Source organism: Saccostrea cucullata, unplaced genomic scaffold (genome assembly GCF_032062105.1).
Source record: "Saccostrea cucullata isolate Sc308-1 unplaced genomic scaffold, CSIRO_AGI_Scuc_v1 ctg15636, whole genome shotgun sequence".
Classification (NCBI taxonomy): Eukaryota; Metazoa; Mollusca; class Bivalvia; order Ostreida; family Ostreidae; genus Saccostrea; species Saccostrea cuccullata.
In genome coordinates this window covers 49,185-69,087 of record NW_026936057.1, presented here as the reverse complement: position 1 = coordinate 69,087, position 19,903 = coordinate 49,185, and the positions used below count along the sequence as shown (strand labels likewise).

At 33.3% G+C, this 19,903-nt stretch overlaps 1 protein-coding gene and 1 pseudogene across 1 annotated transcript; one reads left to right on the top strand and one right to left on the bottom strand.

Annotated features, from left to right (window-relative positions):
* Positions 1-7,590: 7,590 nt before the first annotated feature.
* Positions 7,591-8,917, bottom strand: LOC134244693 (complement C1q-like protein 3). The gene is made up of 2 exons (XM_062726949.1): positions 8,542-8,917; positions 7,591-8,043 (listed from the first exon to the last, which is right to left on the bottom strand). Exons 1-2 carry the CDS (start codon positions 8,915-8,917, stop codon positions 7,619-7,621), a joined length of 801 nt encoding a protein of 266 aa, XP_062582933.1. The 3' UTR covers positions 7,591-7,618.
* Positions 8,918-14,411: 5,494 nt separating this feature from the next.
* LOC134244695 (beta-1,3-galactosyltransferase 5-like) lies at positions 14,412-15,898 on the top strand (annotated as a pseudogene).
* The last annotated feature ends 4,005 nt before the right edge of the window (positions 15,899-19,903 follow it).

The window sequence follows — 19,903 nt, the reverse complement described above, 5'->3', positions numbered from 1 at the left end:
TGTTGGTATGAATGTAATGAACATTGAGACCTCTACCAAAATTTATGGCCCCAGGGTTAGGGGTTCTAGTGCTAGGGGGGACTATATAGATTGCATAGTGAAAATTATTTCTTTGAAAATCTTCTACTCAACCAAATCTGTAAATTCCATGGCCCCTGTGTTAGGTGTTTTGTCATGTGGTGTTGGGGGGGGGGGCTCTTTTTATTATATAGTAAAAATAAATTTAAATTCTTTGAAAATCTTTTCCTTTGCTCCAGGGTATTATGCCAATGATCTAAGTATATATATTTATGATGAAAATAGGTGCATCTAGCAAAATGGTTAATTTCTTACCCCCTGGGTCAGGGGTATCAGGGGAGGGGGGAGATAACATAATCTGAGAATAAATTAATGCTTTGAAATCTGCTCTTTTTGGTTTTAATCAACAATTTATGATGAAATAAAATTTATGATAAAATTTCCAAATTTTGAATTAAGTGGCCCCGGGGTCAGTGGTTCCTTTGGGGTGTGGTGCAGAACCAAATTCAATTGTTCGAAAGTTGTTACATGATACGCAGGTGACCTATAAGGTTCGTGGGCCTCTTGTTTTAGGATTGGCCCTTTTACCTTGACTTTTAAGTTTGATACACTTACCTAAAAATTCCAGAAGTTAACCATAACTTTTGAAATGTAGATACTAGGACTTTCATACTTCAAATATGTATTCTTTACAAGACCTTTAACAGGACTCCAACCTTTTGAACTTGGCATTTGGTATTTTCTTACTTTAAAAAAACTATTAACATCGGCCATAACGTTTGAACAGTTGGGGCTAAAGCAAAGACCTTTCTTTACAAACCAACAACTTTTACCTTGACCTTTGAGACCTAAGGCTTTCATACTTCAAATGTGTAATACTTGTGTCAAGAACTTTCATTTTTTGCCAAGAACTTTAACCCTTTTACCTCGACCTAGGGGACATGCTTGAGACAAGACCTTTCTCTAGAAACCAATAACTTCAACTTTGGAGTTTGAACTACCTTTCAAGACTTTAAACTTGGCCCTAACTTTTGAACATGTGGTGCTAGAGCTTTAGTGCTTCACAGTTGTATTTCTTGTGAGAAGACCTTTCTTTTGGTACCAACATGTTTAATTTGCATTTTAGAAAAAAATATTATTAACTATAATTTATTACCACACTGGGGCATCAGTTTTTCAAAATCATATCTTGTTATTTTGTTTTGCACCTCTTTGCCTCAAGATTGGAAAAATTGTGCATACACAATAAAAATCCCTGACTGTCAGTTGACCAAAGTGCAGAGTATTACTTTAAATACTGCAATGGTGATGTTTTAATATGATTTCAAAATAACTGAAGGGTCATTTAATAAATCTGTTTCTATAGTTTCGGCAAAATTATTAATTGTTTAAACGTTTATTATATATTTCTCGTGATTTTTATTGTACATATCGGTTATTTACTTTCTGTAATATATATATTTTTCATCTGCAGTTCACAGGCCTCAGCTGTTACCCAGGTCGAAAATTAATTGATGGAAACTGCAAACCAGTCATCGCCTCTCCACGTGTAATCCATTATAATCTGCATATCTAGTGTACTCTCATGGGGTATTCATCAACAAATGATATGAAATACATATTGCCAACAGTGAAGTCTGCCGCCAGGGAAGGCTTTTCAAACGTTACCGATAATGATGACTACGCGGTCACGCAATTCTCTCTTCTAGTCACTTCCTACGTTATCGAGGAACATGACAAGGGAGTGTTTTACTTTGATATGAATATCACTCTCCATGTTTTTCTGCTTTATTTCTATCGTTTTGATAGAGAAATTGTAGAAAACAATCTACTACAAATTCCCTATTTGATAAATATTAACCATACCATTTACGGAACTGAGAAAATGTCGTTCGTCTTTAAAGGTGTCGGTTTTTGCAATTTAAGTAGAACTTTAGCCCAGTCTAATTCAATGCCGGAAATTGATTTTTTCCATCTCAAAACGGAATATGAACTCGCTGTTGTCTCTCGTCCTGAACGTGGAATAATTGTTAGTCCATTACTTTTATGTCATCAGCGGAAAATTGATATCGGTAAGGTCCACTTTGACATTCAGAATTACCGAATCATTCTCAAGGAATCTGATAAAGTATTATATCTGAGGGAATTTGTTTTGGATTATAGTGGCTCCGCCAGAGTATGCACAAAATCAACGTCAGTCTCTCTGGTCACATCAAGAATTTCGGAGATATTAGATATCCTGACAAATATTCTCAACACCCTAAGTATCTTGTGTATTATCCTCCTTTTCGTAACCTATCTAAAATTCCCTGCCTTGCGCACGCTGCCCGGATTGAACGTGATGAATACATCGTTTTCTCTCCTGTGCATGCAGCTGACCTACACCATCGCTAATGTTTTAAAGAACGGTACCGTATCCTGTCAGGTCTTTGGAGTTTTATTGCATTACTTTTGGTTGAGTTTGTGCTGTTGTTTATTCATTTGCTGCTTGCACATGTTCTTAACTTTTAAAAGTTTCCGAATAAGTAACATTCATAATAGCAGGCGAGTATCGAAGGTTTTCCTGAGATATATTCTGTTTTGCTATGTGCTTCCATTGATCATTATAATCCTGAACATAACAGTTTCTTATTTAACAGACGACGGTATCGGTTATGGTATGAAGATATGTTTCGTTGAAAACTCCATCCAAAACATCGTCACATTCATAACTCCTCTTCTGATGACTTGTTTTTCTAACATGATCTTGTTTATTCTAACGGTGTTCAATATAAGTTTTGACAAAAATATTCAAAAGTCAAAAGAAAACACGTCAGAAATGGTTATTTTTACCAAGCTGTTTTGTTTGACGGGATCGGTCTGGATATTACAGTGTATAGACAGTTTCCTGGATATTTCCTTTTTCTCCATCCTTGTTACCTTACTGACCTCTTCTCAGGGGATCTTCTTGTTCCTCAGTTTTTCATCTACTACATATATTAGAAATATTTTTAAATCTAAATGAAAGTTGAAGAGGTTAAAAAGCACATAATAACTGAAGCCATGAAAGACTTTTTAAAAGTTTAATGACAAGCAACACGTTTCTGAATCATACGAGGGTTGTTCGAAAAGTTTGTGAACGATGTCAATCTTGGTTATATTACTCACTAGAAATTTTAGATAAATACAATATGTAAAAAAAATATTTGTTTATCTGATGTGTGAAGTTTCATTTTATTCGATTTAAAATAGATCAATTTACTTCATTTAAAATCAACATGTTTTGTACCTTACATGGAACACACTTAACGGCACTATATAAATATAGTTTCAAGAATTAATTCTACAATATACTATTCCTTTTCATTACCCCAAGTATAATCTAATACTCACTCATTAAATCCTTTTTTTAATTCTTGACCTTTATATTTAGCTCATTCTAGAAATAGAAATGTCTGTGGACTTTCTTTAAAATGCTTCTCATACAGTTTTGGTCTGATTTCAATATTACTTGGCACACAAGTAGACTATACTAAGAAACATAATAAAGTGCATCAGTTTTTGTTTTCGATGATTGGTGTTGCCATGGTTACTAAAAATAGAAATTTCTGTGAAGTTCTTTTAAAACGCTTCTACAGTTTTGGTCTGATTTCAATGTAAATAGGCACACAAGTAGACAACACAAAGATACATAATTCTGTTTATTACTGCCTGTTGGAAAGCTTCTTTTCCTTTATTATACCACAGGGTACTACAGACCAGTAGAGCTAAACTCCAATCAGAGATTTCAGGTTTAAGAATTGCTCTCGTTGTATAATTTCTTTTATTAGTTCACTATGCTTTTACAGGGTAAGCAACTCTAGAACGCTTATGTCTTTCCTTGACTTTCCAACTTTTTGTTTAGATTTTCATTGTTAAAGCGTTTCTTTTCAGATGTTCCACATCCGATACAGAGTCTTTGTCACTCAAATACTGTCTTTGCTATTTGTACACACTTGCACAACTCGCTTGTGATATAATATTTTGATTCCTTCAACATTTTGTGAGTTTATTCACGAGTTTTCCTGAGTATAAGTCAAACCTGTATCGTTAGCGTCTTTGTCATTTTCAATGAGGACCACCTATCTTTTCAAGCTAAAGGCAAAATATTAAGTCATAATTTGGAAAACAAATCGATGTAACTATTCTAAATTGAAATTTTTAGGTTGTTTTTCGATTTTACTTCAATTTATAGAGAATATGACTACAGAAATTATCTAGTGTATTGTTTGTCACTTACTAAATTTTGATCTGCTCTGCGATCCGATTTGTGCATTTTCAAAATCTGGATAAGTTTTGAAAGAATCGTGGTATTTAAAAGAAGGAAATAATACAAATCCTTTGGATTTATGATGAAAATATTTCTACAAAATGTGGATCCCATATGCCGTCAAATAAAAAAAAAATGACAGTAGTCCACTTATTTTTGAACAACCCTCGAATAATTTTTTTCTAAGATTTTGTCACTTGAACATGTTAAATCACGAAAAATGGTGGAACTTTACTAGGCAGTGTGCAAGATACCAGTTGATGTTCTTTATCTTAAATTGCCCAATTAAAGAAATATACTAAAAGAACCTAGTTTAAAAATCATAAGATGGATTTACTTTTACACATATCTTATACAGTCATGTACAAATGCTGTAGCTTTGCTTCTCTTGAGAAATTTTTGAAAGTTTTTTTTTTCTTTCTGTGTTTTCCTAATCATCCATTGATGTTCCACCAAACTTTTTGTACAAACTACACAAATAAAGGATGCCTTCATGTTCATATGATCAATTATTGTTTTGCTGTTTCTCGAAGGATTCTATTTTATCCACTTTTATTTAAAAATTACTTGGCTAAAGATATTATTCTATACTCGGTACACAAGACAAAATAGCTAATGTACCAATTGTTAATTTTTGTTTGTGGATTGAAAATTTGCCAGATCGGTACTAGTGCATATAATGTGCCATTCTTTCCAAAACATTTTGACTGACAAATGTCTTGGTACCATGAAAAGACCCATGAATGACCTTGTGCGAAACCAATTTCTAGCTGTGCACTGCGCACCATTTTTGTTCAGATATGTAATTCTTCATTACTAATGGTAGTGTGCGAGGTTGCCACAAAAATAGTCTCACATTTATAAATCAAACCAGCAAATTCAAGGAATTGTGGTCTCCGGCTTTCCGTGTCTATGTGGGTGAGATGTCAAACATGAACGCCATATAATGTGTCATTTAGATATTATCACCAAAGTTGATTTTTCTTTTTAAAGCAATATGAGCTGCATTTTTAAAAATTTTATTTTGCTGTAAAATTGTGTTATAATTATGACAAATTTGTATTTAACTGAAACCTTTATGACCAATTAGACTAAAATAAAGCAGAAAAAAGATTTCTAAATACAGTCAAATATACAGTTTTATATAAGAAATCATTATTGTACAGGACGACAATAATGTAATTTGGTTCAATCGAGTTTAACAATAGTTGTTTCATCGCAAATATGAACAACAAAAATTTATTAACGTTATTTTTTCTGTCGTTGAAATAGTTGTTTACAATTTTACAACAAAAAATTCCGACACCAAAGGTCAATCGTGAAGGCCAAGGCATATAAGTCATATGAAAGCCCTATCTTTTCTCAATCAAAATTTAAAAGGAACAAAATGCGTTTGTGAATCACTGATGACCCCGTACGGCAACAAAGCGAAGATTAAACTTTTCTTAACTGCACAGCACCCACATTTTAAAAAGTAAGTCAAACTTCAAGTTCAAGATCAAAGGGTGTAAGTGCTTGATATCCAATGAAAGGACTTGTCACAAGGATTTAATATTTGAAGAATGAAAGCCCTAGGCCTAACCCTTTAAAAGTTATGGCCAAGGGTAAGGTTTTTAAAAAATGGGCCAAACTCCAAGTTCAAGATCAGAAGGTCAAAGTTGTTGGTATCCAATGAAAGGTCTTCTCACAAGGATTACATTTGTGAAGTATGAATGCCCTAGCCCTTACTGTTTTAAAGTTATGGCCAAGATTAAAGATTTTTTATAAGAACGAGAATCTCCATGGTCAAGGTCAAAAGGTCAAAGTTGTTGATATCTCATGAAAAGTCTTACCACAAAGATTACAAAAAATTACAAAAAACGGTATTACCGTCTCGCCGGTCAGAAGTATCGACATATATCGCGCCGCAAGCGACATTGTTAACAACCAGTTCTGCACCATGATTAGAGGATGTCCAGAGGGACAGTGTCCATGTGAAGAAATAGGTCTTCACCAGTCCTAGGGACGATGAAAACTCCGACATGAGGATGGTATCCATTGCCTTGATTCGTCTTGACAGTGTCAAAATCGGAGAATGATGACCGCCAGGGTTATTTAAGGGGGTGCTCATGTAAACATAAAATGCAATGGGTTGTACTGCCCTGATTCCGGTTGAATCTGTACGGAGGAGACAAATATATTTGTGTGCATTTATGATGCACAAGTAAATTGTACTTTAAAATTTTAACTAAATGATAAATATACGAAGGATTGTTCTATAGAATTACAGGTTTTCAGAAGGTGTAATTTTGCATAAGCTAGGTTAAGTGTTCTACATGCTAGTCTCAATTCCTTGTTATAAAGATCCAATTTCATTTTCAAAAAGAAGAGTATCTGGAACTTAGTCTTCAGTTTCTATTTTAATAAAAGTGCCATTTTTTAGAGAAAATAAAATAAACAAGCAGTTCTAAGACTTTTTATATTGCATAAAATGTATTTTCAAAATATGTATTGAACAAACCTCTCCTCTTCCTTTGGTTTCCCTTTCATACACCAGGTAGGTGAACGCTGTTATGATTTAATCGAATGTCTGTATGATTTTAATGCAGCTTCGTAGGCTCAGGTTCATCAGTGATCGTATCTTTGATTATCTTTTGAACAGAATCAGCACCGAAACTTTCAGACCTAACTATTTCTTCAAGCTGAGTAAGCCGAATACCTTGTATCTGGATAATTGTATTTTGATTTCCAGTAGTATTTTCTAACACTGACATCCGGGTACGTAAGAATTGTAACTCTTGCATCAGAATCTATAGATCGTTATTGTAATTAAAATCATTATCACAAGCAGCCGACAAACCAACGAAAAGCAGGAAGAGCACGTAAACTATATCATACTTCCTCCAACCTTACAGGTAGAATAGTGCATTCCTGGTTCGCACCTTTGTTTTATCTAACTATATATGAGTTCAAGTCCCACTTCTGTCTTTTGTATCTTATCTATTCCTCCTTACCCAAATACTATTTTCATTGTACTATTTGTATATTTTTGGTATCCAATTTAAAGCCATCTAGCCATTTGAATCTACAGTATAAACACTATGAATAACTTGAATCATAAAATTCAGTTTAAATATTAATTACTCTGATGAAATGTAAATCTGTTTTTCAACAGAAAATTCGCAAATGCTGCAGAATTAGACAGAAATATCCTCTAATACCCAGCAATGTTGTGAGTTACCACTTAAATTATAACAGAAAAAAATATCGCAACAAATATTATCAAATTTTAATCTACAATCGTATACATGTTATTGAGCTTAAAAACATAGGTTATTCGATAAGAAATCCAGAAAAATCCGTTCTGCTGTATTCATCACTTAAGATGATGCCAGAATTGTAATCATGCCTTGTGCGAATAAAGACTTCATCTCCTGTGTTCACAGTAAGGATGAGGTTTCCAGTAGCACTATCACGCTGGCCTGCATTTGTGTGAATATAAATCGCGCCATTAGGGACATTATTAAGGACAAGTTCCGTTGAGTGATAGGAGGATTGTCCGAGAGACATTGTCCATGTGAAGAAATAGGTTCCAGACTTAGGGACGATGAAAACCCCGACATGGGGATGGTATCCGTTGCCTTGATTCGTCTTGACAGTGTCAAAAATCAGAGTATGATGTCCACCAGGGGTATTCAAAGTGCCACTCATGTAAGCATAAAACGCAATTGGCTGCACCTCTAGAATTCTAGCTGCTTCTGTAGATGAAAAAATGAATCTTTTAAAAATCTGTGACCAGGTGAAAATAAAAGCGAACCATGTTTTGTGTGAACTTTATAGATGGTTTTCGATAGGCCAGAATTAAGCAAGAGTTATTTCCCGTTAGCCGCCTTATTGGAGCTCTAAATGCTCATATTCCTTCATTGTTCACCCAACTTTAACTTTTTGTATTTGCTATTCTGGGATAGGAACCATTATTTTTCTGATATGTATATTTTTGGAAGACACATTTATTTAAAAAATTATTTCTCAAAGATTTTCCACTAAATATTTCTACTATATCTTCTTAAATTTGGTAAGACAAAGAGGAGAAATCACCGACTCGAATTCCAGTTTGGCGGCCTACAAGTGGTAACTCTTGCACAATTCAGGCTATTAAAAAGTATCTATCAACGTTAACCCATGGCTGGTTATCTAAAATACGACAGGTGTTGTCAAGGTTTTTAGTATGATACTTGTATGAATTGAAAACAAACCCCTCCTGATCCTTTTGTTATCATTCACGTGCCCTGCAGAAGTGATTCTATTTAATCCAACACGTGTTTTATTAGATTGCACTGGACTGAACTGCTTCATAAGTTCTGCAGTATCAACCATCGATTTCGATTTTGTAACAGCTTTGTCACCAGGGTGTTTAATCGAGGTTAGTTTCTCCAGCTGGTTTATTCGTATATTTTGGTCAACGATAATTTCATTCTGATTTCCGATAATGTTTTCTAACTCAGAAACTCGAGAACGCAGAGACTGTAATTCCTTCAACACAAACTGTAAAACATTTTCCTGATCCAAATCGTCTTTACCAAAAACAGAGGACAAACCAGAGAAAAGAATGAGAAACACGTAGATATTCATGCCTATTGTAAAATGAGAACGTATAATTCTGTATTGCACCTTTTCAAGTATGGGAGATTTTATCTGTCCTCATATGAGGTCACATCAAACTATTATATATGTTGCGTTATCTACGCATTCCTGCAAGTCTCCTACTAGTGAAACCGGAGGGGACAATATCACCCCTACTATTGTTATTGTGATTAAAATTCAAGACACGTGGTTAAGCTTTACCTATTCAAAGGTTATAGGGTAGAACCGGTTTTATAAATAAAATTGGCAGTAAACAGGAAATTGCTATAGTCCGTTTAATTCTTTATAAAGCATGTCCTGTGAAAAATGTGTTTCCAGTCCTTTCTAAAAGACTTTCATGATTTTCAACAGAAAAGGTTGGCTAAAGGGGGGTTAAATAAAAATATATCTTATCATAGTTTACAGCAAAAATGAGAGTTCACTAGCGACCGATATGCTGGTAAAAAAAATGTGTAATATCATCTACAATGACAATTCTTTGTTTGCCTTATATGGCTATTGTTATTAATGCGCACAGAGGATATAACCACGAGCAACCGACCATCTGTTGTTTGAATATTTCACTTCCAACACGTGATTCAGGTCATCTATGATCATGTTAATGGAGTGCAAAGTAAAAAAAAATGTTTTAACGAGCAAAATGCAAAGATTAGAAACTATGAAAGATGTCACGGGCGTTTTTAATTTGTTATAAACTAAAAATAATGTGTTAAATAAAATGTATATGTAGTTAGTGCCAAGTTCAGAACACCAGCACTTCAAGGGTAAGGAAAACGAGCAGCTTCTCGTATGCATTTAAATGGACAAAACATTTTCTACATCTATACTCGTGGTCACGTGTTCTGCCCAGAGAATCCACCTGACAATTGTATTCACCGATAGTACAATAAAGGAATTTATCTAGCGTAAAATTCCTGTAGTATTCGTAGTAACCCATGATGCAATTCTCATTCAGCTGATAGGTCAGTTAAAATCACATTGGTGCCTCATTTGCTAATCTGACGCCAAAAAATATAGTCCCGTCCCAGGCAAAAACATTTGTCAAAAAAGAATTTTTAACTCTTGATAGCAGAAAATTGTATCATAGATAATACTTATAATTTAAATTTCAATGAATTCAAGAGAATTCAACTGAAGTACATTTCTACAGAATGATACTATAGGGTGGTGAAAACTAAAACGCAACATAACTTTTCTGTTTACCATGTCTCCAAGTGCTAGTAACTTCCTAGCCACAATTCCGTGAATATTTTACCCTATCTCGCTCTACTCTCGCCAGAGCGACTACCAGAGCTACTCTGAACTCATCGGGTTTTATAATTTGTAGAACACCGAAAAATAAAAGGTTCCGAACACATTAGTAGGGGTGAATATGTTTCCTTTGTGTTTGTCTGTCTGTCACACTTGGTTTTTCGCATTTTCTTCTTAACGCCTGCATATATTGAGCTGTTGTTTGGCATGTGAGTGTATCTTGATGAGTTTCATTTCCTATTTGTATTGGGTTAGGTTTTATAGAATTTTTGACGTAATAATTTTTTTTTTGATATTTCGGTTCACCATCGGGATCAATTATTGTTCCAAACAAGATTGTCATTTTGGTTTGAAAATTTTGTTGAGGACAATATTTTTCATCTCGCATAAACAACCACAAAGATTTAAAAAAAAAAAAAGGGGGGGGGGTTAAAGGTCACGGAGACTGCTTGAATAAGATAAATAATTGCAAATTTACTAGTCAATATATATCAAATGTTCTCAATATGGAAATTATATGTGAGCGATCATTTAAACATTGTGGAAAGGTCAGATGCCTTGACAATATTTGGCTTTTAATAAAGCAATATGACAATTACAATGCTTTATTTTCAATGTACATTCTCTAACTGTCCAGATTGTTATGAATTGGTGGGGAAGAGAAACTTCTGCTATGCCGATCAATATAAAATATTTCTTTATTTACCTTTCCGTTGGAGGAGTATATCTCATCATAAAGGACGGACAATGCCAAGTATATGTCTTGATTTTTTTTAATAATAGAATTTACTCTGTACACTAAATATAATTTTTATTTTATTCGAAGTTACATGTATTTACTAAAAGATGAATTTTGATACATGTATAAGAGATATAAGAAAATGCATTTTATTAGAATTTTTTTAAACTGAAGATAAATTTCGATGTCAGAAATATATTTTCTTTTAAAGAGAGGTTATTTTTATCTCGTGAGTAAGCCCTGCTGTCGTTTTTTGATCATATCTGTCTGGTTTCCATATCTGATCTGCAACTCAACCCATTCCATTGAATAAAATTATTAAACTGTGTATTGATTTTACATTGCACAATGTCATTGTGCACCTCTTATTTTACTTTTATATAAGACAAATGTTCCCCTTTGTGATGGAAAAAAAACATGAAAACTATGGAAATTAAGACATTTCTTATCCAAAGCTCCTTTGGTTTACTACGTTGTATTTAAGAGTACATGAGCCTGTCACAGAAAATAAAGTTTAAACATAATGCTGTGTGTACTACTTACATGTATTATACTATTTAATTAGACATTTATATTTATTTTCTTCTTTATATTATGCATTAATTTTTAGAAATATGGCCTTGTATGAAGACAACTGTTGCAAATGACATATAAAGAGATAAGGTCCTATTGGAAGGTGGATTTCCAGCCATTATTAGTGACAAGAGAATTTGATATATCCACCTTCACTGTGACATACAGCAAAAATCCAAGGTCCGAATGATTCAGTGAGTCTGTTCAATGGCACATTAAAATATGGTTAGGTTTGAATTCAATGTTCACTGATGTAATGCTTTTCTACACTTCGTTTATTTTTCGTAACGTCCTTTCTGATTTTTTTTTACTCATTTAGAGGCAACAATTTGCTTAAGTTTATTTAAGAATCCTCTCTACACTGCACACCAAAGAGTTCTGATTCTATGGTATTTTTTTTTGCAGTTAGAGTGATCTGCCCTTAGATCTAAATTCTTAAATTAGAAATTCAGTTTATTATTACACAATTTGTAATCAATTCAGGTATTCTTAACATTTCAAAAGGCCAAGTTAAATTAATTGAACATGTTATTTACATGTATTTTCTCTATGGAAGTAAAGAACAGTGATTTCTATTCACTGATACTCAGTTGTGTTTGATTATTTTCCTGGGGGTAAAAGCCACGCCCCATATGTTAAAATTCATATAAATAAGTTAAATACTAACACCTTTATAGAATATATTTTTCTCAAAATCCAAAAAACATTTTGACTGGTGTAGAGAGGGTCCTTAAAAAATGAATTGAATTTTTGAAGATTCATGAGGTTATGAACTACTACGCTTCACGCCGGCATATTTCATGAAGCGCTTTAGCTCATGAATCTTCACCAATTCAATTCATTTCTTATATTTACATTATTTTTCTGATGACTTGCCATAATTTTTCACCATTCAACTGTCATTTTAAAGCAAAACAGTGTGACTATATTTTTTGACATCAAGTGTGGTACTATGACATAACAATGGAGATATTCATGCTCATTCATGGTACATATGTTATGTAGTTCATGTGAAAATGAATTGCAATTTTCTTTTGTAAAGAATCATAGGGGAAATTTATTGGAAATGTAAATATTTACAAATCTTTCCCATTTTTAGTTGAGAACTCAAAGCAACAATCAAACAATTTTTAAAATGGCTTAATTATTCGTCCAAAGTTTCCTTCTGAAGTTTCTAATATCGAATCGATTCATTTAATTATATTTTCGAGAGATATTGTCAATCTTGCGTCTGTCAATTTAAGAAAATAATGTAATTGGACAATCTTCCTTTTTTGTAGTTGTTTTTTCTTTTACACATCTTTCTCTATTATTAGTTGAAAAACAGCCCCATTTTATTATTGTTCATCACTGCATTCCTTTTCAGGTGTCGGTTAAAATGCTTTGAAATATTTTATTCATTTGAACAGATATCAAACATTTGACTTTACTCCGATAATTTGAATTCTTTTTCAGTGAATGACAAAAACAACAACACAATCCTAGAGGCGCGGCTGGTGATGTATGCTTGGGAGAAACAAACAGGAAATCATCCCCCGATCTTCCTCTCCTCGGAATCTTCATCATCTACATTCATGATAGCCATCAATACTGCCACAACAAAATCCAAACAGGCGCATTTCAGAGGCACAAGATGTTCCTATAGAATTTCTAGCACCCATACCGGAAACATCACCAGGTACAATTCTAAGACCTCTTGCGAAAGCGGGTCACGTGGTGTCTATTCTTACTTCAAAGCTACGTATAAAGGAGCACGAAAAGAATCCAAATCAAAAAACGATGACGTCATCGGGGAGGATGTACCGAATGGCTATTTTAATAATATAAGCAGTGAGGATGGCAGAACAGCATCGTGCTTTGTGAATCCCACTAGGATGTTGGCTGATGGTATAAAGTTTGATACGTTTGAGTTTGACTTATTGACGATTCCTGATACCCAAGACCAGGAGCTTGTGGCTTTTACCGTTTGGAGCTTTGATCTTGTGCAATTTGCTAAATTAAACAGCCATAATTTTATGAACATTATCTATACTAATATAACTTTAATATATCCCTTATAGAATATTTAAGTAACTTATTAGCATAGTTACTCACACAATGAGATCTGAAAGTTGGGAAATAGTGTTAATTATTCATTTCCAAAGTTACTTTATACCTACCGGGTATATTAAATTTATAAATAAAATGAGTGTTACATTGTTTCATGTATTTCCCATGGTATTATGAAAGGTGAAGACGTTTATCAAACAAGAAAGTAGCAATATTTTTCTCTACCGAATCAACGTTTTAATTCCTTAAAAATGACTTTTATTATTATATGCATTTTAATTAATTGAGTCACAAATTTAGTCATACATTATGGAAAAAAGTTTATTAATAAAATGAGAATTATTATATCTGACAAATAGTAAACATTTATTAATTGTCAAGATCTAGCGAGTGTAAAATTCTCTACAGGGATGTTAAACGATACACAATCAACAATCGAGATCTTCGTATCTGTTTCCTGCTTGCTTTTTTAATTTAATAAAGGAACAGTCAAAAAAAAATTTTCAATAAATGCTGTTTGATACGTATAATCGAATTAATATTTTAGTTACATGATATAAGAAATGCTTTAGAAAGAAAATACGAACTAACAGATGTCGCGGTATGGAGCAACAAAATGATATTTTTAATTAAATATTTACGCAGCGAATCAATATCACACCATGCACGCGGATTATCTGATTTATTTGTCTATTTGTGCTATAAATAAACATTATAGTGTAATAAACTCTTACAGAAAATACAAAGAAGTCTACAAATTTAAAGAACGCTGTTTTTTCCCATGAAGAAAAAAAAGGTAAATATATTTGATCTTCTTTCTCGTAGAGAAATGATTCCTACCTCAGCACTCTATATGTAACATTTGCAGTAACGGAGGGAATAAAGCCGATACAAATTTTTAACATTAGGACGCAGTTAAAAAGGAAAATGCAACGTTATGTCTATTTTATTTATCTAGTGATTGCAAGTGTTGCCGTGTTTGTGTATCTCTATTCCGAAATCAAGACAAGAAATCAGTTCTACTATATGTATGAAAACAGGGATGAAAGTTTCGTCAAGGTAAAGAGAACAATTAAACTCCAAACAAAGAACCCCCTGACTTTACAAGGAGAATATATCATCAACAACAAAAATGTGTGTCCCAATAATACGAGGGTTTCGGTACTCGTTATGGTACATACCGCCGTGGAGCATTTCGGTACAAGGTTCGAGATGAGGACAACGTGGCTCAATATAACCCAGTACAGACCGGAAGTGATTCGTTTGATATTTCTTGTGGGAACAACCTTAAGGAAAACCAGTCAAGAAAAGCTGGAAGAAGAGAACGCATTACACCACGATATTATTCAAGGTGATTTTAAGGATACCTATCGAAACTTAACTAACAAAGGCGTGATGGGATTAAGATGGGTAACAGAGAACTGCAGGAACGCAGAAATCATCGTAAAAATAGATGACGATTCTGTCATTAACTTTTTCAAGTTCTTCGAAAGTTTTTCGTATTTGAAAAAATGAACGCGATATCTTTTTTGTCATGTGATGCCGAAAAACGCCGTGATTATAGAACGCGACAAGAGGAACAAGTGGTTCGTGAGCCACAGATTTCTGAAGGGATTTAAATTATACCCGTATACGTACTGCAGTGGATTTGCTGTTTTCATTTCCAAAGATTTGATTCCGGCGTTGTACAAGGCCGCCATGACAGTTCCGTTCTTCTGGGTGGATGACGTGTATCTATTCGGAATTCTGCCTTCTCGTCTGAAAAACGTAGTGTATACCAATATGGCTAGAAACATGACCCTTAACCCTTACAGAGCTCTTGACTGTTATAGACGATTTAAGAGCAAATGTAATTATCTTGCCATGCAGGCAAAGGGTGTTCAGATACGTGATGTATGGAACTTAATCGAACAAGAAAAAGTACAACTGGATGAAATGTGAAAAAAAATATTGAAATTGTAAAGCAGTAAACTAGACTTGATCAATACATCGTATTTCCAATTTATCCCGCTTCAGACAAATTTGTCGATTACTGATTGGATAAAAGCTAATCACATGACGCCCCGAAATTTTCCGTATTACGTCTCCATTTCCATATTACGTCTCCGTCGAGGCGTAATATGAAAATCGAGCACGCGATTCCGTTCGAAGCGTTGTTATTGTAAATAAAAATGGCGGCTAAGAAACGGTTAACGTAGGTAGTTTAGTTAAATTTCTTGTTACCGTAACGATATTTTATGTTGATTGTTATTGGATTAAAACTAATATTTTCATAATATGCACAAATATTTTTTTTATATTGAAAAAAGTCTTCAGCGGGATAAATTCGTTACACAGTCAGTTAGTGACCTAATACGGATTCATACAGGTGTGAAATGGAAATCCGTATTGGGACTCGGCTTCGCCTCGCCCAATACGGCTTTCCATTTCACATCCTGTATGAATCCGTATTAGGTCACTACCTGACTGTGTAACTTATGATATACTAGTAAAAGTATACCTTGTAATTAATTTTCCCCGTTAGTTCCTACATTTCGCGCCAATTCTATACTCTTGTTATGTCATTGTTTCAATTATTGAACAACTGTTAGAAAGATTTTTTTAGTAAAAAAAAATTTAAAAATACATTTATTATTAAATATTGCCGAAATCCAATCTTATCTTTTCTGCTTCAAAACTAATCCAGCCCTCAGGGCATGATGATACTCAATGCCTATCCGCATTGATTTGTACAAGGGGGCGATATTGAGATCGGCCATATGAGTCTGTTTACCTATATTCAGTGTCAAGGATTCCCTATGAAACATTTTTAATTAGTTTTGTATTTTCACCAGTCGACAAAAAGCTGAACTCCTACTTGGTTTCCACTATAACCTTCATCCGCATGCCTTGCTCATCCAAGCTAACAAAAAAAAACAGTAGGTGACGTAACTGTCCAATTGGTATAGTGGGTCAATTCCCCTTATTCTCTGGTGGCATCTTATGAGAAGTATCAGAATTGATGCTTCCAAAGCCCCGAAGGTTTTTTGCCCAATCCGCAACTGGTCAAAGTGCTTCCAAAGTTCCGATGGTTTTTGTCCTATCCACACCTGATCAAAGTGGTGGAGGGGAGGGGGGGAACGCAAGCTCCCTTACTTTCTACTCAAAAGATGTTTTCCTCCTCAACCGATTGTCAAGTCATCATGAACGATAAAGCGACCCAAAAAATTGTTTTTAAGCAGAAATATATATTTTTCAAAAAACAGAATCAGTTGAATCCGAAATTGAATTGAATTTTTGACCATGTAATTTATATTTTAAGAGAAGAAAATCTTAAGCCGCAAAAAAAAAATACAATGGGACCTTATTTATCAGCGATGTTTTTCGATAAAACAGGGAACTTATCCAGCAGGCTATTTGAGCTTAGAGCTCCGGGAAGACGAAACAATTCTGGATCGCGTAAAAACTCACAAAAAAGTCTCAATCCCAGACTCACAATGACGATTAGCATGATAGTGTGTGAGAAACATCTATCTACTGCTTTCCAGACTTGATTGTGACCACTTCTTTGGATTAGCTTAAATAGGTATTCTTATACTTAAAAAAATTATTTAAGATAATTTATTTAAAATGGCTTCGTTAACATTTATTTCGATACATTCAAGGGGTTTAAATTCTAAAGAAAAAAGAGAAGTTTTACAGTTGGATTTATGATACAAAAATCGATGTTATTTTAATTCAGGAAACGCATTTTGTTGAAAAAAATATCTTTCAATATGATTGTACTTGGAATGGAAAGTCTATACATTGTTTCTCCGACTCTTCTTTTAGCAGAGGGGTGTCTATTCTATTTAGAAAAGGGTTAGAAATAGATGTGATAAGTATACATAGAGTAATGATGGCAGATAATTAATATGATAATAGATGATGATACCTATAGTTTGATTAACATCTATGCTCCAAACAAGGAAACATCTAGGATTGATTTTTTTTAAAGGAATGAAAAGATTTATTCTGAACAATTCAGCCAATTTAAGTAATATAATTTTATGTGGAGACTTTAATTGCCATATAGACGGTATCAATAATGATAAGAGTTCAAAGCTTTTGATAGAAATTCTAAGAAATATAGAATTGACAGATCTATGGTAAGAAAAATATGTAAACCTTAATGGATATACATGGTGTGATGCAAATAACATCCCAAAGAGTCGCATTGATTTCATTTTTATTAGTTCAACTCTGTTAACGAAAATAAGACAACTTTGTATACGTAGAATCCCCGGTACACATAATAACGGCATTAGAATGTCAGACCATAGAATATTAAAATTTGATTTTTTAATACATAATAATGAGCGGGGAAAGGGATACTGGAAACTTAATACTTCACTTCTAGAGAGTAAAGAATATAAATCCCAAATTAACAATTTGATAAAAGATATAAGTAAAAAAGAAGGCACGTCAATTGAAAAATGGGAGTTCCTAAAACGGACGATCAAGGATTTTCAATAGCTTTTTCTATAAAACGACAAAAAACTGATAAACAATTAATATCTCGAATTGAAAAAGAAATTAATGAAATTGAAAGTTCGCCTCATAATTTAATAAACATGAATAAAAATCGCATTCTTGAAAATCAATTAAGTAATTTATATGATAATGATAAAAAAGCTCGAGGGGCACAAATCCGATCTAGGGCAAAATGGGTTAGTGATGGGGAAAAAATGCAAAATATTTTCTAAGCTTAGAGAAAAGACACCAAACAAAAAATATCATACATGAAATTTTAAAAGACAAAGATGTGCTTAGCAATGATGACGATATACTAGGTGCAATGTGCGACTTCTATGAAAATCTTTATACTTCAAAGTTAGTGCCGAATGATGATATTGACCTATATTTAGACAGATGTAATGTAAATAAACTTTCTGATAAGGATAGAGATAGTTGTGATGTCTTCCCCTCAATATCTGAATGTAAGGAAACAGTTATGAATATGAAATTAAATAAAGCCCCTGGTCTGGACGGAATACCAAGTGAATTTTACCAATGTTTTTGGGATCATTTATCCCCTTTATTTTATGAAATATTAAAAGAAATCTCTTTGAATAAAGAAATGACCTTTTCTCAAAGACTCGCTGTTATTTCTCTTATACACAAAAAAGGAGAAAAAAAATCTTCTAAAAAAACTATAGACCAATCAGTCTTACCAATACGGATTATAAAATTATAGCCTTTATTTTTGCACGTAGATTACAGAGTATGATCCACAAGCAAATAGGTTTTGAACAAACAGCATATATAAAAGGCCGATATATAGGAATGAATGCCCGCTTTATACTAGATATCTTTGATTATTGTGAAAATTATAACAAAGAAGTCATTTTACTATTTTTAGATTTGGAAAAGGCCTTCGATTCAGTTGAATGGAATTTTTTATTTAAAACTTTAGAAAAATTTAATTTTGGTCCGGACTTTTTATATATTATAACCCGATATTTAGACTAAAGAATAAAACATGTAAAATGAAAAGAGGGATCAGACAAGGATGTCCAATATCAGCGATTCTTTATCTTTTTGTAGCGGAAATTTTGTCTATAAAGATTAAAGAAAACAAGAATATAGAGGGCTTTCAAGTTGATCATATGGATAAAGAAGTAAAAAACTTACAACATGCTGATGACATGACACTGGCATTGAAAAATATTGAATCTCTGAAACAAGCTTTGGAAACTATAAACAATTTCTGTCTTCATGCAGGATCTAAAGTAAACATTAATAAAACTGAATGTATACTTCTTGGTCCTTTAAAAAACCTTTTTAGAGAAATAGGGGGCATTACGGTAACAAACGAGGCAGTAAAGTGTCTAGGCATTTATATAGGTCATGATAAACTAGAATGTTATAATAAGAATTGGATGAAAGTCTATCATGAAATAGAGACTCTATTCGAATCTTGGAAAAGAAGAAAATTAACATTATTTGGGAAATGTACTGTAATCAACTCTTTAGCGCTTTCAAAATTAACTTACATAGCACGTGTTTTAGAAATACCCGATGAAAATTACATTAAAAATATCAATAAACTAATATTCAATTCCATATGGAATAAAACAGATCGTATCAAAAGAAATACAATGGTTGGCCATGTTAAGGATGGTGGGCTAGGGATTATTGATATTGAATCTAAATTCAAAGCGCTGAATGTCACATGGGTTTGTAGATTGAGAGAAACAGATCACTGCATTAATAGCTACGTAAATAGTTATTGTATTCCAATAAATATTAATATCGATTATGTGATCAATACTACAGAAAATAAAATGGAAAAATTTAAAATAATACAAAAGATGCCTTTATTCTATAAACAAGTATTTACT